The sequence below is a fragment of the Trachemys scripta genome, chromosome 23, assembly GCF_013100865.1.
Source record: "Trachemys scripta elegans isolate TJP31775 chromosome 23, CAS_Tse_1.0, whole genome shotgun sequence".
In the NCBI taxonomy this organism is placed as follows: Eukaryota; Metazoa; Chordata; order Testudines; family Emydidae; genus Trachemys; species Trachemys scripta.
Window position 1 is genome coordinate 7,244,336 of NC_048320.1, and position 23,051 is coordinate 7,267,386.

Sequence of the window (23,051 nt, forward strand, 5' to 3'; positions counted from 1 at the left end):
TTTGCAAAGTTAGTGTAATTTCTTTAATTCCTTTGGAGGGTGTTTTTTCTCCCAGAAAATGCTTCAGTGCTCTCTCTTTCTGGAAAGGGGAAATTCCAATAGATCTTCATTCATGAGTAACCTTATAATAGTAAGCCAGTAATAATAATTGTAATAAATCTAAGAAACAGCTGGATTTTTATCAATATTCAAAAATATCTTGATGGTGATTGAAAATAACATATCATCTAAACAATCAGGAGATTATTAAAACTACTAGTGTTCCAGTGACTGCTGGGCCAGTAAATGAGCAAAATAGAAACCATAAAAATATCTGAATATACATTAGAATTCTGTAGAAAAGTGGTTGGTAAACTATGTTCTATTTTATATTCCCTTTCCAACACTGTTTTTTATCTCTTGTGGCAGGATTGAATCAGATCCTAGAACTTGTCAGTAGACTACCAGTCTAGACTCTACAACTTTAGTTTTCCCAAGAAATATAAAGGTGACTTTGCTTCACCTTTAATTTCAAAACACTCTAATGAATGGTGTGGGATTCTGAAATGTCATATTTTGTTCTACTTGCTCTGAGAAGGAAACAATAGCTTGCATAAAGCCTCAGCAACTTGAATAGGCTGGTAATATATGAACCAAGGTGTTGTTAACATCTGTATTCAGAAAGCTGCTTAGTCACTTGCTCTTGGTGTTTTTGGCTCTCTTTCACCGCGGTGTTAAGTTAGACAAAATTAAAACTATCTTGCTCATAGCTATTCTTTCTCACTGAAATTACTTGTAACAGTAGTTTTTGTTGCATACTGATTCATTCAAGTAACTGACTGCATCATATCTCACCTGAAAATTTATAAAGTAAAAATAGAAAATCTGCATAAAATGCAGAAATCCTTCTGACACAGCTAATGCTGTTAGGTATAAAAATTAACCAGATAAAATCCAGATTTTTTCAAAATTATATGCTACAATAGATTGCCAGTCTTGGGTCTGTGTTCCTAACACAATAGCTGGCAGGGAACTTCCATAGATCGTTTGTATTGCGCGCATTGATATGAGTATGGTGAAATAGTCCGTGAAGCTTTATTTTGATTTGCTTGAAATATCCAGGCCAGTTCTGTTGTTATGATGTTGAAATGTCAATGATGTAAAATGCCTCACCTCCTTTCAGTTGTAGAGCAGGGTTTGCTTTGAAAGGATCTGGCTCAATTCCCAACATGTCTCCTTCTGTGCCCCTCTTTCTTAGAAGCAAGTAGTTGAGGCCTCCAGTGACTTCAGTCTTGATAGTGTAGATGCTGATGGGTCACCTTGCATTTGAGACACTGTTAAATCATGTACATATCAGCTTCTTTCGACTGGCCAAAGCCAAGTGTCTCTGAGCTCTTGTGGGTACATTAGAATTGAAAATTGTGCCCTGATTCATGATGTACAGAGCACTGGTACCTGCACCAATAGACTTGCCTCACTTGGGGTTGACATCTGCTGTGTTATCATTGATGCTCTTATACTAGCTTGGTGTCAGGCCTGAGATGATCTGCAAAGAGGAAAGAATCTTCATTTTCAGCAATTCATCTTCCATTAAATATGATACAGCTTGTCTCTCAGGGAACAGCATCTATACATAAAATGTTCTGATAGCCCCTTTAAGCCACTTGATATTTGTGAGCTCAGGTATTGTAATATAGAAGCCTATTTTTGCTGGTTGGTCTTATAGAGTGAGTGAGCTTCAGTCTCTAGTGACTGGTCCTCCTTAAACTAAGTTCTTCTGTGATAAGGTATTATTATAGATGCATCCTAAATTCCATACTAACGTGATGTTGGGTTTTCACCTTAATGAGTCATCCTGCTGACTTTTTTCCCACTCACACATTTCCATAGGATTTTGAATGGAGCACACTAAGGACATTAGAAAATAAACTCAAATTTCTTTTTTTTTCTCCTGTCCTTTTTAAAAAAACCACCAATAAATTACACTCTAGTATCGGTACCAAGCCCAGCATCAAGCAATTCAGTACCCCTTTCATGAATATCCAAGAAAAGAGTGGGAACTGGACTAGCCCTGAATAGCATTGGTGTCCTCTTTCTCATCTGATGAATTAATTGTGGTGGAACCTATTTCTCCACCTCCTGATCTAAGTTCCCTCTAAGCTGTGCGGCTGTGCCCCAGCCCCGGATCTGCCACAGCCAGGGGAGAGGTGCCTATCCCATGGCCCTAGCCCCGGAGCTGCCACGGCAGGGAGAGGCACCTCTCTCCCCCAGCCCAGGTGCTGCTGTGGGGAGAGAGAGCTTTAGGGAGTCCTCTCTCTCCCCGATGTAACCCCGGGGCAGCCTGCACCCCAAACCCCTGGCCCCACCCCAGAGCCTGCACCCCCAGCCGGAGCCCTCACACTCCCCATCCCAAGCCTTTGCCCCAGCTCTGAGCCCTCTCCCACACTCTGAACTCCTCGGCCCCACCCCTGCTACATGAATTTTGTTATGTGCACCAATATGGAGATGATGTGTCACTCATCACCTCCATATTGGTGCACATAGCAAAATTCATACTTTTGCAGCTGCCGGTTCATAGAGACAGGCAGCATCCTCCAAGAGTTCATTTTGAACTGAAATTGAAATTTTTGAACTGTTCTGTTTGAATGTTTGTCAGGTTGCTTTGTTACAAGCTGAAAGCCCTGCAGCTTTCAGTTCACACAGTCTAGCAACATTTGATCAATTTCAGTTCATTTTGATGGGTGGTTAAAGAGCAGTCTACCAGTTCTAAATGTGCCATCTTTTTCTTCTCCAATTTTTGCAAACCATCTGTCCCGTTTCCGTTGTGCTTGGACCCATATCACAACAGATTGGTGGGTTCTAAGCACAGTGGAAGTGGGATACATGTTCCAATTTGTTTCTATTTCCCCCCATCCCACTCCTTTTCCCTGTGTCTCTCCAGGGACCTCTCTCATAAGACAGTGTTGCTGCAAAAGATGCAGTCACTTCTTGTAGGAGCTATAGAAGAGGTCCCTCCTTTGTTCAGGGGAAAAGGCTTTTACTCCCGACACTTCCTGATCCCCGAAACAAAAGGAGTTCTCAGGCCTATTTTAGATCTAAGGGATTTAAACAAGTTACTTAAAAAAAAAAAAAAATTCTGGATGGTCATTTTAGCTACCATTATTCCTTCCTTTGAGCTAGGGGACTGGTGTGCTGCTCTCAATTTAAAGGATGCTTATTTTCATGTGGCAATTCATCAGAGCCACAGAATATTTCTGAGATTCACCGTCAGTGGTCACCATCATCAGTCACAGTGCTCCCCTTTGGTCTTGGCTAGTGGTCCCTCCACCCAGACATAGCAAGGTCCATTTTCCAGCTCTGGGGAACTCCCCAAGTGCATCTGTTTGCAACAAAAGACAACAGAAAATGTCACCAGTTTTGCTACTGGGCGGGCCACAGTCTGGATTAATTAATAGCTGCTTTTCTTCTGTTGTGATCAGAGGTTCTGCTGTATGCTTTCCTCCAAACTCCCTTCTGCCCAGAGTTCTATGCAAAGTCAAGCAAACAAGGCCCATCTTATGCTGATTGCTCCGCATGGCCCTATCAACACTGTTTATCACAACGCTTGGACCTCTCAATCCGTCCCTCACTGTCACTCCTACTTCATGTAGACTTAATTTCAGAGAATTGTGTCTGTCTCCTTCACCCGACAAGCTCAGGATGTGCGGTTGAATAGTAGAAAACTATCAACTAGAACTATTTGCCTGGCTAAATGGAAAAGGTTTTCCATCTGGTGCAGACTGAAAGAGGTTTCCCCTGTTCTTGCTTCTGGTCAGCATATACTGGACTGTCTTCTGTTCCTGAAACTTCAAGGATTGGTGATTAGCTCAGTCAGAGTATACCTAGCCTAGTGGTTATATTGGCATTTCATTCATCTGTCAATAACAAGTCGCTCTTTTCCACCTGATGGCTGTAAAAAAATTTTTAATGGTTTGGATAGACTGTTTCTGCAGTACAGAATGTCATTCCACCATGGAGCCTGAATCTAGTCTTAACAAAGCTAATAGGTCACCCCTTTGAACCGCTAGTGACATGTTCTCAATTATCTGTTCTCAATGCACATTTCAGTGAAAGTAGTATTTTTACTAGCTGTTACATTGGCCAGGAGAGTTGTGGAGTTGATGACTCTAGTATCAAATCCTACATATAGTTTTCTATGTGGACAAAGTCTATCTTCATCTTCACCCAAAGTTATTTACAAAAGTGGTCTCCACTTTTCATATTAACCAAGCAGTTTTCTTCCTGACCTTCTTCCTAAAGCTTCATGGTCATAAGGGGAGGAGAGACTGCACAGTCTGGACATTGGAAGGGCTTTAGTGTTTTATCTGGAATGGACTAAACTTTTCAGGTCTTTGTCTCAATTGTTCATTGAATTTGTGGACAGAAGGAAGAGCAGTCCTGTTTCCATGCAAAGAATATTGTCATGGATATCCAGTTGTATTCACCCATGTCACCACTTGGATAATGTGAAGCCGCCAGATAGAGTATTGGGTCATTTAACTAAATTCCAAGTAACCTCTGTGGCTTTTCTGGCTAACATTTCCATATTGGACATTTGCAAAGTGGCAACATGGTCATTATGTCATATGTTTGCCTCTCACTACATTATCTTTCAGCAATCTAGAGACGATGCTAAATTTGGACATGAGGTCCTCCAATCCCTATTCAGATAGACTCCAAACCGACCTCCTGTTGGGAGTGCTTGTGAATCATCTGCTGTGGAATGGACACATGCAATCGCTCAAAGAAGTAATGGTTACTAACCTTTCCGTAGCTGTTATTCTTCACGATGTGTTGCACATGTCGATTCCATGACTCACCCTCCTTCCCCTCTTTATCAGAGTCTTCTGGAAACAGGTAGGAAGGAACTGAGGGGAGTTGGGGACAGCACAGCCCTTTATGCCTGCTCATTGTGTGTGAGGCACCAGAGAGCACTCGCGCTACCCCAATGGGTACCATTAGGAGAAAAACTCTTTAACAACTTTGCACTGGCGCACATGCACAGCTACGGTGGAATGGACTTTTGCAACACATCTCGAAGAGCAACAGTTACAGAAAGGTTAGTAACCATTTATTTTGCGGTCTACAAGGGACACCTGTTCTGTTTGAATGTTTGTCAGGTTGCTTTGTTACAAGCTGAAAGCCCTGCAGCTTTCAGTTCACACAGTCTAGCAACATTTGATCAATTTCAGTTCAGGTGATAGTACAACCACATGGTGTTCTCTACACATGTTCATGAAACATCACTTCTTGAACTCTTCTACAAGGTGAAAACAAAGATTTGGTTTACTGGTGTTTCACAACCTGTTTCCAGATTAATGACTTGACTAGCAGAAATAATTGTACTGGTTTAGTTAAAATGATATAGCTATACAAATATAAAGCACTATATGGACAATCTTATTTGGTATAAGAGGGCCTGGTTTTGGTTTAGCTTAATCCCTTTCCCAAGTGATATAAACTAAACTGAAAAAAGGCCCTCTTATAGCGGAATAAGAGAGTCTGCACAGGAGATTATAGCAGTATAACTATAGTATATCAATTTAAATTCACTCAATTAATCTAAATTTAGACTAGTATCACTTTCCCTTATTGAAAGCCCACCTTCCCTTCCTTTCCCTTCCCTTCTATCTCAGAGACTAACTAAGAAATTTGTTAGTCTCTAAAGTGCCACAAGGACTCCTTGTTCTTTTTGCTGATACAGACTAACACAGCTACCACTCTGAAACTTTTCTATCTCAGAATGCCAGGAACTCTCTCTCTCTTTTTCAAATATTTCTTCAAAACTCATCAACAAATAGTGGCACCCATTATCAAATTTTCTTTTAAATGTTCTAAGACAGAGAGTATGTTGTAATCTGTACCAAAAGAGAAACAGAAAAAAACAGAAGTGTAAAAAATGGTATTGTAGGGTCCTGAGTTCTTTCCTTCTTGTACATTATCAATAGTAATAATGTTTTGCAGGCCAAGTAACGCTCTCAGTGGCAAAAATACAGTCCCATTGCTCTGGTGTTGTACAGGTCTAATTATTGGCCTGGTAATTCTGTTGATGTGAAGAAGGGATTGAATCTAGTTCTGACACTGAAGTAAGCATCTGAGACTGAGGCCTGGTCCACACTAACCCCCACTTCGAACTAAGATACGCAACTTCAGCTATGTGAATAACGTAGCTGAAGTCGAAGTACCTTAGTTCGAACTTACCGCGGGTCCAGACGCGGCAGGCAGGCTCCCCCGTCGACTCCGCGTACTCCTCTCGCCGAGCAGGAGTACCGGCGTCGACGGCGAGCACTTCCGGGATCGCTTGCTTACCGCCGGACCCAGAGGTAAGTATAGACCTACCCTGAATAATTCAAGGAGTAGATTTCAGAATCAGAAGATGCTGCTTTTACAAAATCACTGTTCAGAGTAGAAATGCAATTCAGCGAATGATATTATTTTCTATTCACGTTTTTTGAGAGAGATCTTAGCCATGGCACAATATACTGTATATGATATTTAAGTTGATGCAAGGGATTCTATAGCTATGGCCAGGTGATTGCTTTCTTTAGAAATCAAAATAAACGTAATTTTGAACTGTGCATTTATTTTTATCAAGGTATGTTCACTTTGTGCTTAGGTGGTTTCCTTTACAGTATCGGGCTTTAGTCTATAAGAATGAGGGTGCAATGGAAAACAAAGAATTATTTACTTGTAAATAATTTTATCTTGAGATTTATAACTGTAAGAGATCCCTCTTCCATTCACTTCTTCTCAGAGCTGAGGTTTCTCTAAAGTTTTTGTCACATATTTCCAAATCTGTATTTCCAGTCAGAAGGCTGGAAGTACTAGGAGGCAGTCCACTGCAAAGGTATTATGCAATACCCCCTGCAGGAGTTCATTGCTCAGAAATGTAAGTTATTTAAGTTCCTCTCTAGTGTCTGGAAATCAAGAGCAGTCCTAAAACTAGTGATTTCTTGTTGCAACTGTGTGCCCCTTCAGAGAACAATTATTGCAGGTAATTACATATTTTTAAGGAAAGTACAAAAATAAATTTCTACACAAAAATAGAACAGATTTTAAATAGCCAGAGAAAAGTCTAATTCATTTATACTGAATATGAAATCCGGGTCTTAATGTTTACTTGGTTTTATTTTTCTCTCTTCGTGTATTAATTGTTTGCTCAAACTTCTATTGTGCTGCGTGTTGTTTCAAAAAGGAGTCAAGTACTGTATGTGAGGGAGACTTCCCTATATTTCTGTTCATTTATGCATTGTACAGTGGTATAAGCATAATGAGGTCAGTTGTAACTTGGCATGGTTATAATTAAAGGTGTTATGCTATGACTAGTCTGCAACATTTAAATCCTGGAATCTCAAGTTCTGGCAGGAAGTAGTTCATTCACATGCTGGCAAGTGGCAATTGAGAGGAGAGTCCAAGGTCACCTCTCTCTCTCTCTCTGATTCTCATACCTGCCATATCACTTGCTTTCATCAATATAGTTATATTTTAATGTAATGTTTTTTTTTAAAAACCTAAAGGCTAGAGACCATTTTGCATGTACTCCTCTCGCTGCAGTTTCCTAAAGGACAAACAATAATGAATATAGTCTAGGTATACATTCTACACCCTAAAGTGAATGAGGTAATCACTCTTATGCAAATAGCTTAAGTTGCCTGACAGCAGAACATCTTCTGTTTTGTCCATAAATGTAGATGTAGGGATTAAGTGTGGGAGGTCTTATCTGTACGGAACTGAATTGTCTCTCAGGCAAGCAGTTAGACCACATCACTACAGTAATGCAATTGGATTACTGAACATGTACACTTTATAAGCAGTTTAACTCCATTAAAGAGAGTTGGGTTTTTTCTCTCACTTTTTAGGATAGCAGCAACTTTATCATTATTTGAGCGTATACCACTATTACTCTATTTACCTGAGGTTTTGCCCAAATTCTTGTTATGAATGTCTGCAAAGGTGACAAAATGGGTAAGTTTTACATTTTAAGGGCAAGAAAGGTGATGTATTTAAGTACTATATTTTACTATATGAGATATTTTAGTTTTGATTGCTTAACTTTTACTCTAATACAGTAGGGCACAGCCAGTGAACTATTAGGGGGGAGGGATAGCTCAGTGGTTTGAGCATTTGCCTGCTAAACTCAGGGTTGTGAGTTCAATCCTTGAGGGGGCCATTTAGGGATCTGGGGCAAAAATCAGTACTTGGTCCTGATAGTGAAGGCAGGGGGCTGGACTCGATGACCTTTCAGGGTCTCTTTCAGCTCTGTGAGATAGGTATATCTCCATATATTATTTATTAACAGGCAGAATTGGGGGTTTTGTGTGAACTTTTTTTTATTTAAAAGAAAAGCAATACAAAGATTTTACAGTGACAAAACAAACGAAACAATAGAGAGATACCAGGTCCTTTGAAGAGTGACTATTCTAAAAGTAAAGCATATGCCATAATATTAGAAATTATACTACCTCAGCAACACAGTAGCCAGCTGTTTTTTGCAGTTGCTGTTAACTAGCCAACTGAATTTTTTTCCATTGGGTCTTTGTTGTCTGTCTTTATTTACTCTGAACACTGTTTGGGCTCGTTTCAATCTCATGAGGGATTACACAGGATGGCCTGCCTGACGGGTGGGTAGATAGCATTGCATGTTACTCTGCACGAAGCATCGTTCAGCTATGCAGGAATCTCATTCTCTTTTGTTGGTTTGGAGGAGAGGTGGCTTGCAGAAATAGTTCAGGGGCGCAAAGTATTCTGTCCTCAAAAATTGCTCCTTGTAAATGATAGTTCACAAAGGGCCTTCAGTCCAGAAGGAAATGAAGCGTGATGTTACACCCATACTGTCTTGCTCATGTGTACCATGCATATATATGTGTATATTATAAAATATGCTAATTATAATATGACTTTACTGGTCACTGAAATGACAAGTTCACAGACTTTCTTTTCCTCCCTCAACCATCCAAGCCCATTTGTTTTGTTTTGTTTTATTGCCATATTACATTTAAGTGTCAAATTGTGGAACTTTATGATCTGGGGAGTTCAGAGCTGTAACAGCTGAGACGAGGTGCTCCAAGATATCCTACCAGCACAGGGCTTGCAGAACTCCATGTGATCAGAAAACCATTTTTATGCTAAGGTCCACTTAGGTCAGGTTTTTCTCTATGTCCTCATTTAGAATCTGTTCAGGACATCATACTGTTAATATTGGCTGTGACCTTTCAGTAAGGTCTCCAATGGTGAATTAAGATTCATAAAATTTGCAACCCATTTGGAGAGCAGTAGTATTGTTGGAAAGTGTGAGTGGCTAATTTATGAGTAGTTACTTTGTTTTTCTGTAGAGAATGTTAGCTTTCAAATGTTTGTGGTCTTCCGGTCTCATTCCAATTTGATGTTTGAATCAAACTCAAGGTAACTGCAAGGTCCTGAAGAAAAAATTCAGTTTTTACAACTCAGTTGTAATGTAACAGCTATAGTAACTGAAATAACAGATTATTTTTTAAACATACATATCTGATATCTGGGGGTGCTTTGGGTTTTGCAGATCTTTTTTGGTCATATTTTTGGGTTGCAAAACCAAAATCAAGGTGGTTCAAATATAGGTTTCACTTCTCAACCCACTGTATTTTGGAGAGGGGAATCAGATTTAGATAAATGTTCCCATTTTTGCCTATCTTTACTTTAAGAAGGTAACAAAGTAGACTAATGTAGTAATGGGATAAAAATACAGAGAAATGGACATGTTTAGCTTCCTGTTTTCTACCTGTGGCTTTTTGGTGATTTACCGAGAGAAAATCATTTGCATATATTAAGATACATTTTGCCTATATTTAATTTTGTTAAATTTTGGGGCAAATTTGGTGCTTATGAAAGTGAAATATTAATTGGAATTTTTCATAATCAGGCATAATGTGTGCAAATACTGTGAAAACTTTCCCACTCAGTTCTTCCATTGTACCTCAAACCTTATCTGCAGCACTCTGGGTATTCCAGTCTTGTGAAACATCTCTTGAACAGAAGCAGACAATCATGCAAAAAACATCACAAACTTTGTCAATGTGAGAAATAAGATGTGACTGTCAGATTTGTTTTCACTTGTGACCCACTCTGAATTTGAATTCTAATTTCCAAAGGCTACCTCCCACCTGCTATCTATAACAGTTTTTATGTGCCATCTCAGATGAATGTTCATATATTAACTAATTGTTTACATTTACCAATAAGCCAATTAACTCAAATTTGTATAGTGTTAAATGTTTTATTAGCTGTAACTTATACCATAGTTTAATTACTACAAAATATTTCCTATTAAAAAAGGGTGCGTATGTCAGGAAGATTTCAGAAATAATCTTACCCCTGGGGGGAGAGAGAGCTCAGTGGTTTGAGCATTGGCCTGCTAAACCCAGGGTTGTGAGTTTAATCCTTGAGGGGGCCACTTAGGGATCTGGGGCAAAAATCAGTGTTTGGTCCTGCTAGTGAAGGCAGGGGGCTGGACTTGATGACCTTTCAGGGTCCCTTCCAGTTCTATGAGATGGGTATACCTCTCTCTCTCTCTCTATATATATATATATATATATATATTTATTTGCCCCTGGGTCTCTGAAAAAGGTAATGCACACTTGATTTAGGACTTATGATAGCCAATAAAAATTAATATTTGCTGAGTTCTGGTGTAACGTCTGCTGCTTGTATAATATGCTGTGTCTCTGTGTGTTTCATGGTTTTTATGTAATTAGTATCTGTGTCTCTCTGTGCTTTTCAATAGCTGTCTCTACAAGAGAACTAAAGTGAGAACTTAGTCATAATGATTTCAATCAACACAACAGGTGTTTCACTGTAGACTTCCATTACCAAACTACTAAGTGCAAGTCTTTATAAATAGAATTATTTTAAAACTAATAAGTTTCTCTGTAATTTTAATCATAGCAATAATTATTAAAGGGTAATTACTTTATATAATATTATTCAAAATTTGGCCTCATTAAGTTAAACGCTGAACAGACTACATATTAAACTGCCAAATAAAATAAAGATAAGCATAAACAAAAATTTCAGCACATAGCTCATACCTAATTAAGTTGGAGGGCAAGCATGAGAGGAAATGTGGTGGTCAGTTATAGAGAGAAAGGCAGACAAAAGAGATGAAAAGTTCCTGTGATGTCTGGTCCATGCTCAGAATTTTACCAGTTTAATTAAAGGTTCCACTAGTTTAACTAAAGGTGTGATTTAAAACCAGTTTAGTTAATCTGCTGAAGCTTTCTGTGTGGATACTCTTAATTTAAGTTGATTTAATAGATTCCAAGGGCAGAAGGGACCACTTCGATCATCTAGTCTAGTCTAACCTCTTATATAACACAGGCTATAGAATTTCTCCAAAATCATTGGTGTTTGAACTAGACCATATCTTTTTTTTTTTTAAATCCAATCTTGATTTTAAAATTTCCAGTGATGGAGAATCCACCATAAAACTTGTTAAATTGTTCCAGTGATTAATTACCCTATTAAAAATTTGTGCTTATTTCCCCATCTGAATTTGGCCAGTTTCAACTTCCAACCATTGGATCTTGTTATACTTTTGTCTGCTAGAGTGTAGTACCCCTTAACCTTCTATTCAATTTAATACATCAAGCTTCTTGAATTTCTCAGTATAAATCATGTTTTCTAATCCTTTAATACTTTTTTTGTGGCTCTTCTCTGCACCCTCTCCAATTTATCAACCTCATTTTGAATTGTGGGCACCAGAGCAAGAAACAGTATTTCAGCAGTGGTTGCATCAGTGTCTAATACAGAGGTAATTTAAACGTGGTTTATATTGGTTTCGCTAGTTGCTAAATTTCCAGGTGTAAGATAAACTGATAGTTTTATCTTTGCAGTGTTGTTTTAGCTACGTTGGTCCCAGAATATTAGAGTGACAAGGTGGGTGAGGCAATATCTTTTATTGGACCAACTTCTCTTGGTGAAAGATACAAGATTTTGAGCTTCATGCAGCTAAACTGGGAGGAGTGGTAGATACACTGGAGGGTAGGGATAGCATACAGAGGGACATAGACAAATTGGAGGATTGGGCCAAAAGAAATCTGATGAGGTTCAACAAGGACAAGTGCAGAGTCCTGCACTTAGGACGGAAGAATCCCATGCATTGCTACAGACTAGGGACTGAATGGCTAGGCAGCAGTTCTGCAGAAAAGGACCTAGGGGTTACAGTGGATGAGAAGCTGGATATGAGTCGACAGTGTGCCCTTGTTGCCCAGAAGGCTAACAGCATTTTGGGCAACAAGTAGGGGCATTGCCAGCAGATTGAGGGACATGATCATTTCCCTCTATTCGACATTGGTGAGGCCTCATCTGGAGTACTGTGTCCAGTTTTGGGCCCCACACTACAAGAAGGATGTGGAAAAATTGGAAAGAATCCAGCGGAGGGCAACAAAAATTATTAGGGGTCTGGAGCCACATGACTTATGAGGAGAGGCTGAGGGAATTGGGATTGTTTAGTCTGCAGAAAAGAAGAATGAGGGGGGATTTGATAGCTGCTTTCAGCTACCTGAAAGGGGGTTCCAAAGAGGATGGATCTAGATTCATCTCAGTGGTAGCAGATGACAGAACAAGGAGTAACGGTCTCAAGTTGCAGTGGGGGAGGTTTAGGTAGGATATTAGGAAAAACTTTTTCACTAGGAGGGTGGTGAAGCACTGGAATGGGTTACCTAGGGAGGTGGTGGAATCTCCTTCTTTAGAGGTTTTTAAGGTCAAGCTTGACAAAGCCCTGGCTGAGATGATTTAGTTGGGGATTGGTCCTGCTTTGAGCAGGGGGTTGGACTAGATGACCTCCTGAGGTCCCTTCCAACCCTGATATTCTATGATTCTATGACTAAACTATTCTGGTATAAAGCACCTTTAATCTGGTATAGTTATGTCTGTGCTAGAGTTGTACTGGTATAATTATTTCAGTGAAAAATCACATCCACCCATAACTGAAATAGTTTTACCAGTACAAAATTCATGACCTATAGGCTTCAAACCCGGGTTCACCAGAACAGCCATGCTTCAACCCTCCACTTGGCAGCCTGCTGACAACTACTGACCCAGGAACTGTGAAGCCCAGCCCCAGTTTGAGACTTTGCCCCTGATGTCCTATTGGTGGAGTCCCAGAGCAGCCAATTGGCCACTGGCCCTACTTAGAATAGGAACAGGAAGCTGTCCGAACAACTGGGATCCACCCCGTTCTAGACTGTGGTTCCTGTTCCTGCTGTCCTGGCTTGACTTCCTGGTGTCTTGATCTGGCTTGGCTCCTGATCTCTGACTTGTGGTTCTGATATCCAGTTTCTTTCCTGCCTGTGCCCCCTGGTATCCTGACCCAGCTGACTCTCAATTCCTGAGGGTGGACTCCTGCTCTGACCACTAGGTATGGCTGCTCAGGACCACTGGCTAAGCGCTTAGCACCAGAGTTTGTTGAAATGCTAGATTTTCAGCAGTAGCCTCTTCTCCAGATGTAGAGAGAATATTTTTTTCATTTTCAATTTATTTAACTAGTTCAGTTCAGTAACTAGTTCATTCAAAGTTACAAAACCAAATGGGAGTCAAAAAGGTAGGAAAGCTTGTGTTCATATTCCAATCTATGGAATCTAAACATTAGATGTGAAAGAGTGATATCCACCAGTTCTAAAATCTTGAAGGACATGGAGTATCATCAGTGGGGTCCAGAGAGGAGATGAGGAGTAAGATGGTGCCACGGAGACAACTCAGCCCCTCTTTCCACAAGGAAGAGGAGATACTCTGTGTGGCATGTCTATAGGGGATTGTCCTGAGCCAGGTTGTGCTTCCTTAGCTCTCCGGGTATGTATTCTCTTCCAGTTAACCTCAGTTCTTACCTGGGTTTTAGCCTGTCTCTCTGTCATCCACACAGAAAAACCTCTGACTTAGGTTTGGATGCCTGGGCTATCTTATTCAACTGAGGGTAGAATCTGAACTCTACTTCCACTCTGGCTGGAATCCACGCACTTTGCAGTGAGGACACAGGCAAAATCACTCAAGTTCTGATAGTTCTTCACTGCCCTTCCCACAGTTCCCCCTCAAAGACAGACAAGTTCTCTCCCAATTGACTGGGCAAGAATCCTAGAGCATCTCAGCACAAAAAAACATGGATCATGCCTCCAGACACATACAGGTGAGTGCAAAAACAGTGAGGATACAGTAACGAGTGTATGACTTTCTGGCTATGGCACAGTATGGGTACTCTTCTGCCTGTAATCTAGGTGCTAATCACCCAGTTTAGCTGTGCAGTGAAGATACAATCTCAGGCCACATCTACACTGGAAAGTTCAGTTGACACAAGTTATGTCAGCATACGCCTGCCAACTTTTATATATCACATGCGTATTTGAATACTTGTGTTGGCGCTGCACTTACTCACCATGAGTGCTTGTGTCAATGTAAAACGTGGTGCACTTACAAATAGGATCACGGAGCAGCTCCACACGGTGGATCGTCACTTTTGGGCCCAAGGAAGAAGGACTGATTGGTGGGATTGCAATGTAATGCATGTTTGGGATGACAAGCAGTGACTGCAAGATTTTCGGATATGAAAGGCCAAGTTCCTTGATCTGCGTGTTGAGCTTGCTCCAGACCTCTAGCGCAGGAACAGCAAAATGAGAGGCGCATTGACAGTGGAGAAATGAGTGGTGATCACACACTAGAAGCTTGCAACATCAGATTGCTTTTGGTCAGAGGGCAATCTGTTTGCAGTTGGAAGTTTGACAGCATAGACTGTTATCACCCAAGTGTGTAAGGCCTTTACGTAGTTCCTGCTACACAGGATTGTTAGTCTGGGTAATGTACAGGAAATAGCAGATGGATTTGCCCATATTCCCCATTCTGCCACTAGCCCACCTTTCCACAGAGTACATCAACAGAAAGGGATACTTTTCCATAGTTATGTAAGCGCTAATGAATCATTAGGGGCGCTTCACTGTTGCTAATGTGGGCTGGTCAGGAAAGGTGAATGACAAAAAGCTGCAAGTGCAACTACTGGATTACCGTTGGTAATGTAGAAAGGCCAATAGTGAATCTGGGGGATACACCTTACCCCTGCTCCCCTGGCTCATGACACTGTATACCGGCCAGTTGGACAGCACGAAAGAAAAATTCATTTACCAACTCAGAAGATGCAGAATTGGCTGTTGAACGTGCTTTTGGTAGATTGAAGGGACAGTGGCAGTGTTTACTCACACAATTGGATGTCAGTGAGGCAAACATCCCATTGGCTATAGCTGCACGTTGTGTACTGCATAATATCTGAGAGGCAAAGGGGGAAAGCTACCGCCAGAGTGGAGGGGCAAGGTGGACAGGCTGTCTGCTGAACAGCCAGATCCGAAGGCTATTAGAAGAGGCAACCATGGACTTATACGGCTGAGGGAGGCCTTACAAGACCATTTTAACAGTCAGCCACAGTAGTGCTGTCTGATGCTTTTATGAAATAGTGTCTCGTGTGTACAGAGATTAAATATGGGTGGGTTATTGCTTCCCACTCTGAATTCTGTAATGCTTGGTATAAACTAATAAAGATAATCTGAGTTATCAGAAATAGAACTCTATTGTGTGCAAAGAAAACAGCAACAAAATTAAAGTGTAAACAGACACAAGTTTAAAAACCTTTCATCAACACTGTAACAGGGTGAATCATACTTTAAAACCCCAAGTAAAAACAGAAGTCAACAGTGAACATTTATGTTAATGTATGTAAAGCTTACGGCAGTGTAGTAGGTTGTGGCTGTACATGTGCCAACTTGTCGCTTTCACAGTTTGGTGTATGTGTAGCTGTAATTCTCTTTGTTGTCTCCCAGCATGGAGTGATACGGGTGAGTATCTACACCATGCTGCCACCTGGTACACTGGAGGTTATAGGGAATGCAAACCACGGGGTTTGCCAATGTTTGGAAGGCTGCTGAGTCCAGGGTCTTTGGACATGTGGGTCAGTAATGGTCTGCAACATCTGAGTTTGTTACCTGAGCAAACCTATGATGTCTTGGTTCATTTCCCATGCCTCTGCCAGTCCTTTTCCTTCCCCTACAGCAGCCGTTTTCTCCTCTTTTGGACCTGTGGCCCCTCTGAGATCTGCATTCGTGGTCCAAGGCTGTAGAGGATTGGAGGATCTCGGAGAACATATCCTCCCCGGTCCTCTTCTTTCTCCTCCTGATCAGGGTCAGACATTCAGCAGGTGTGGTGGGAGCACCTTTCAAGGCCACCATGCCAGAGGCAGCTGATTAACAGTGTTAGATGCTGCAGGTACACTATTAGATTTACAGTCACAAGGAAAGGGAAAAAGAAGTCTCAACCCTCCCTCCCCCTTATGTTATTCGCATAAATATCTTTAATAAGAAATACTAATTGTCACTTTAGCTTTGGAGCATTGAGCCTAGCCTCACGGGGTGTCTCTCCCTGGGTATAATATTGGCACTGTTTTCACAGGCAGTGGTGATTTTGCCTGATATCTCACTCCTGAGGGTGAAAAAAGTTGCAGAGACCCAGCTGCTACTGGTGTCCAGAAGCCGCCTGGGCCCTTATACTGCTTACTTCAGTAGTGCCTACTGAACTTATCACAGAGTAGCATGGGAAATTCTCCTATTGCAGTGGAAGAGCCATGGCTTCCATTCCTAAAAATCTTCCAGAGAGCATGGTAGAGTATTTCCATCAAAGTTTAATCGAGATCTCTCAAGAGTATAAAAGGCACATTCCTATTCAGATAAACAAAGTATTCGTTGTGGTCCCTCCCACCTAGCTCAACAGGGATGCCGAGTCTACCTGTGTTCTGTCTCTACCTGAGCACAGGATATCGATTGATGTGGATTGTGTAATCAAACTGCCATGCTGATTTTTTTGAATGTATTCCCTTACATTTAATTTTCTAACGTTTTACTAGTAAATTAAGCAATCAAAGGTCCATGCCTTTGTTCTGTAAAACTGCAAGTGAGTTGAGCGCCATTTTTAAATGGGGGAAGAATGGCTGGTGGGAGGGAAGGAGGAAGGGAGATCAGGTTTCAGGCAGCGAAAAGGAAAAAAAGTTAAGGAAAAAATGCATGTATATGCTTACCCGAGCTCTGTTTTCCTTCATTTATGGGCTCATCTGTGCTTGGCTGGCAGGACTAGCTTGACTCTGGTGGAGTTTCAAACAGTTCCTGGCATGGTTTGAATCCCCAGCTGCATCTCTTCTCCTGCCCCCCAGCTTCTTGCCTTGCTGTTCACAGGAAGGGTCTCTGCCTCTTGCTCCTGTGAAGTGTACAGTTATCTGAGAGTTGCTGGTGGGGTTACAGCCAAGTACGGCATGCAGTTAGTTGTAAAAGCAGTAGGACTGCGGGGCAGTTTCAGATTTCTTGTTGCCCTCTCACCTTCTGGCAGCCCCAGTGACATTCCCTCACTTTCATGCAGCACTGCTGTTTATCCTTGCCCTGGCCCTGTTTCAGCATCCCTGGTGCAATTTGCATGGACATGTTGATATTTCTATGGCTGTTTCATAGTTGTGCTTGCACAGCCTCTTTTCCCCACCAGCCAAGTAGATCCAAGACTCCTTGCCTGCTCGAAGCAGAACCACATATAGTAGCTCTCTATGTGTGTGGAGCTGGCATGGTCAGATGCACACAATAAAAGTGAGCTATTGGATGTGCTTACCAAGGTGGGCAATCAGGAAAAGGCATTTCAAAAACATGCAGGGAATATTAATGGGGGATGGGAGGGCTTCCAGTTCAGTGTGGCCTGTGGGCAATGGAGTTCAAAATTATGACTACAGAGGCCATTATCACGGGGACAGGGCTTGTGGGACAGCTGCTGTTGGACTGTTAGGATTGACACAGGTAATGCAGTGTCTACACTCGCACTGTGTCACCCTAAGTACGTCGACCATACTATGCATTGCTTGGAGAGGTGATGTCATTGCGTCGTTGTAACAGGGTGCTTTTGTCGATAGGAGACAGATTTAGTGTACACATATGCACAACTAGGTCGATTAAAGTCAGCTTATGTTGGCCTAACTTTGTAGTGCAGACTAGGCCTCACTGAGTGAACTGCTCTAAACTGTACTCTCAGTGCAGTGGTTTTGCCCTTTTATGAGGAAAGTAAAGACAATTCCTCAAGGAGTTATTTTAAAGGTGATTTGCAAAGAAAAATAAAATTAGGTTGCTGTTCTTTTTTGCTTCTTTGTAAGGTACAAAGAAGGCCTGAGTTATAGTGTTTTTTGGGGGAGGCGAGGGGGGGTAGATGGTATTTTTCTTGGTCATTTGTCACCTTACAAATTCAGGACTCATCTGCTCTGGCAGACTCTGATTAACAGAATAACTAGTAGGTTTATAATGTAAAAGAAGACAAGTGAATCCTGGTTAACTGTGAGAGGAGTGACATGTATTCAGATTATTTGATGCTTTTTCTTTACTTCATTTGTTTCTCTCGTCTGGTGTCAGTCAGGAAACAAATGAACAATTCAGAACAAGAGACTTAAGACCAGGTCTTCTCCTATTTAAAGTCTTCTTTGTCCAAGCTCTCCAGTTTCTTACTGTGTCTTGGTAAAGAAGGCAACAAGTGCCTTAAGCTGAAGTCCCATCTTTAGGCCTCTGCCACAGAAGTCATGGAAGACAACACAGGCAAAGTAGGTACTTGTCTTTTATTATAAAAGAAGTGGAAAAGGTGCCCTGACTGAAGAGAATTCCTCTAGTCTTCCTTTGGAGAACCATTGTTCTTGAAATGACCAGCCATGTGGAAATTTCTTTGCCTAGCTGCTCACCAATGGGAAGCAGGCCCAAACTCTGTGACCTAACTTTGATTCTGATCCCACCTGGTAGGTCTGGATCTGAGTAGAATGCCAGGCTTATGGAGAGGAAGAGAAGGTTCAGCACTTCCTTCCAGTACGTACTGTCCACCCCATAATGTTCTCCTTTTTTCAGAGGGAGAAGTAAAAACTTTTAACCCGTGACAATTGCTTTCATCAACAAAATCTAGAAGGCCTCCCTGCTATCATCTTTGAAGGCCCATGCCACTATTGCACCAAGAATCTGCCTAAGCAAATCATTTGTGGGTCCTACTTCCCTCTCTGCGATTGGCAGGGTTCTTTCACTAGGAGGTTTCAAAAAGTCATTTCCTTCCTCCTGTAAGCAGACCCCCTTTTAGGTGAGGGAATATGATTCTGAGATAGCGCATGTTGCACCCTGCCATTCTCTCTTCAGAAGCACCCATATGTGATTTTTCCCACCCCACCCGACCCCTTTCCCTCTAGGAGTGGCTGTATGTCTCCTATGACCCAAACGCTGAAGATTTTCCTTGTGGAGTCTCAGGTGGAGGAAGATGAGATGGGAATACCCATTTTCTTAAGGATGAGGAGATAGGCCTTTGGACAAGTCCCTCCCTCTTAAAAGTTATGTGGAGATTTGCTGCTCCAGATGCAGCCTTCTAATCTCTTAGTGAAAATTCTCCTAAAAATGTTACAAGCTAGACTTCAAAATTCTAGGATCTCTGGACATGTTGATCTAACGCTGCAGTGGCTTCTTAGTCAAAACCCTTGGACCTCCCATTCGACATCCATGCGTCTCTGTGGGATCCCCTGAACTGCAAGGTGGAAGCCATAGCAATCTTTTCCTGCTACATTTTCAAGCCACACATCCAAGTGTTTTTCTGAGATTCAGGCTGGTAAGGAGGTATGTAAAACATTCCCAAATTGGCCATCCACAAGTCTTCTATCTATTCTGTTGCCATAAATATTCATTCTGATACGGCCTAGGACTCCTTTCACTTAGAAGGCTGCAACATCAGACTCTCTGTTGTGGGACAAAGGATCCATCCATCAGGAATCAGGACATTTGTGTGATTCCTTACCTGGCCTTGCACAAAGCAGGTCTTGGAGACACAGTAGCAAAAATGCCAGTGTCCTGTCTGCGCTAGATGACTATGAGGTTGCATTTGTGGTACTGCAAAAATTGAGTAACTTCTCAAAAATGCTTATGTAGAAACGGTTGAAATGTTCAAGTATCTGAGACATGTCCACTCTCTTCCAGAAGGTAATGATCTTGTCAAAAATGTTGTTGTTAGAATTGGGCCTGAAAAATTATATCACCATAGCTATGTCAGTCAAGGATGTGAAAATATCACTCCCCTGACTGGCTTAGCTATACGCTAACAAAACCCCCAGGATAGATGCAGCTATGTTGACAGGTTGGCAGCCTTTGGCACGCAGCTCGCCAGGGTAAGCACCTTGATGGGACGGGCCTGGTGGGAGCCGCGATCGGCCGAACCTGCGGATGCGGCAGGTAAACAAACTGGCCCGGCCCGCCAGGGTGCTTACCTTGGTGGGCCGCGTACCAAAGGTTGCCGATCCCTGGTCTAGACATACCATGAGTTTGGTCATTTTGAAGAGATAAGGTTGTTTGTCTGGAGAGGAAGCAAATATGGCAAGTATTTCAAGTGACTGATAGCCCTGCGTTGTCTGGGTGCATCTCTTAATTCTAACTCTTGCTTCAAACATGGAAGGTCAGCCTATCTTTTAGAAAGTTAATGTATTTTTTCTCTTGTTGCTTATATTTTTCAGGTAATTTTTCTTAACACTTTTTACAGCACACAGAGTTTGTTCATGGTTCATTAACCCTTTTACCTGCCTCTGTAGCATTCAAACCACGTGATCTCTTCTACTGTCGCTTCCTTGTGAAGCTTTCTGACATTGTAAGGTTTCATCTGACCTTGCTACATTATTTCTTGTTTTGAATTTTGCGCCATCTTCCTGCTGTTAGCCTTCATGCACATACCTCTGTAACAGTACATTCAAGGTAAGCATAAGGAATTGAGAGATAAAACAAGGCATTAGATCGGTTTTGCTGGTTTTTAAAGAAAAAACTATTTGCAGGATTTTTAACAGTGCAAACTGTTATATTTTCCTTCATTAAAAATTATTTTCCATTAGATTTTTATAAAGAAAGGAATATGGGTGTGTACTTTTTGAGTGACCTTGTCTGCGTGATAGTGCTGCTGCTTCAATATTGTGCAGTAATCTAACATTCTGATTTTCTGAGCCTGATTTGACTGCATGTTTGATGGAAGATGAGCCAAATATAAAACAGATGGTCTTGTGAAATGTTTCAGAAATTATCTACCCTAAAGAAAGGTAGTTTTTACATTGTCTGCAGAATAACGGGGACATATAACTTAACATTGTTGTATATATTAATAGCATTGTCTGGTCACAGGTAAACCTGTGTTTTCTTTAGATGCCAGAGTGGTTATGTTGATCCATGCTCTGTCGCTTATTTGCTTTAGTATAATGCCTTATCACTAGTTGAATAAAATTTAATGAAGAAACATCTTATTTAAGATATTCTGGGTCAGGCATATTAGGAGGTTTTCACTGAGTGTCTTTACTTTGCAGAGCTTTCTTTTGCATGGTTAGCTTTATGTAGCAGATATCTATTGGAGTAGTGATTAGTGAAAAGTAACGTTGTGTTCTTTTTTTAAACAAATTTTAGAAAAAAAAATGTTTAGGTTAAAAATAATTAATTCCAGCAGCTTTTCTTCTCTCTTTTTTTTTTTTTTTTTTTGGTGCATGTTTCTCTTTCCTCACAATCATAATGGAGAGGGGCATCTGCTTTTACCTTCCCTTGCCACTGATTTGATTCATAGTCCCATCTTAAGTGGCAAAAATGTTTTAAGCTATCATGTGTAATACAGTGGTACTAGATTAATGGCATCTCCTTGCTGATACAGTGAGAAACTGTACAGACCAGAGCCTCAGTAATTGTATACATTGAAAAGATTTATGTACGGTCTCTGTCTAGTGGTTTGTGATGTGATATATGAAAACCAAAAGGTAAACTAAATTGGTTGGGTTACACAGTGACAAATCATTGGGTTGTTCTGTTGCCCAGGCGTTGAGTGGCCTCACCTACTGCACTCTTCTGTGGCATTGGTGCAGTTTTTATCATAGTGAAGAGAGTAATGACCTATTAATATATTACTATCCCTCTCCAATGTTTCACATTCAGACCCCCTTTTTTAATCCTAGTATTGTACAAACACATAATAGACATTCTCTTTACCAAAGAGTTTTCAATCCGCTGCAAAGCACAGTGGTGAGTTTGCAACATGAAAGTTGGAACTGGGACCTGCCAAACTCATCTCATATGGGGCTGCCAAAAGTCCAGTAGTTGTTTCCATCTATTTGTGAGTGAGTAGGGAACATTTGGGTATTAAGATCCCTGGTTTCTATTCTTAGCTGTGTGAGCAGAGTATGGTTTAGTAGTTATTCCATTTATCTTTATGGCAGCTGTTCTCACACTTTAGCAATCCAAGGACACCCAATTTGATTTAAAACTTGTTTGGGACCCCCAACTGCCTGCTCGGCCCCAGGCCCTGCCCCCACGCCACCCCTTCCCCCAAGCCCTCCCCCGACCCACCTCTTCCCGCCTCCCACTCACTCCATCCCCCCTCCCTCCATCACTCACTCTCCCCCACCCTCACTCACTATCACCAGGTTGGGGAAGGGGGTTGGGTGCAGGAGGGGGTGCGGGCCTTGGGAGGGCGTTTGGGTACAGAAGTGGGTGTGGGCTCTAGGAGGGAGTTTGGGTGCAGGGTGCGGCTTCTGGGCTGGAGCGTGGTACGGGGTGTGGGCTCCAGCGGGGCGCTTACCTTGGGCGGCTCCGAAAGCGACCAGCACATCTCTCTGGCAGCGGCTCTTAGGCGTGGGGAAGGAGGTCTCCGCGTGCTGCCCCTGCCCGCAGGCGCCGCCCCTGAAGCTCCCATTGGCCACAGTTCCCGGCCAAGGCAGGAGCAGCGCGTGGAGACCCTCATCCCCCCCAGGGGCCACAGGGACATGCCGGCCGCTTCCGGGAGTGGCGCAAAGCTAGGGAACCTGCCTTAGCCTTACTGTGCCGCCAGACTTTTAGCTCCTAAAATCTCCCTATTTGGCTTCAGTAGCCACCGGGAGATAAAGGGAGGGAGAGGAGTTGATCAGGAGGGGTCGCAGACCATCTGGAGTATCTTTGTAGACCTCCAGGGGTCTGCAGACCCAAGTTTGAGAAATGGTG

The 23,051-nt window shown here is 41.9% G+C and overlaps 1 protein-coding gene across 12 annotated transcripts in view; it reads left to right on the plus strand.

The window, feature by feature from the left end:
- TANC2 (tetratricopeptide repeat, ankyrin repeat and coiled-coil containing 2) overlaps positions 1–23,051 on the plus strand; it is a 593,041-nt gene that overhangs the window by 254,277 nt on the left and 315,713 nt on the right. Inside the window, exon 1 of one of the 12 annotated variants that reach the window (XM_034755962.1) lies at positions 7,817–7,983. The exons of the other annotated variants lie outside the window; for them this stretch is intronic. Coding sequence (XP_034611853.1) covers positions 7,956–7,983 — 28 coding nt within the window. The 5' untranslated portion in view covers positions 7,817–7,955. Of the gene's footprint in view, positions 1–7,816; positions 7,984–23,051 lie in introns of those variants that run through there. 12 annotated transcript variants of the gene reach the window in all.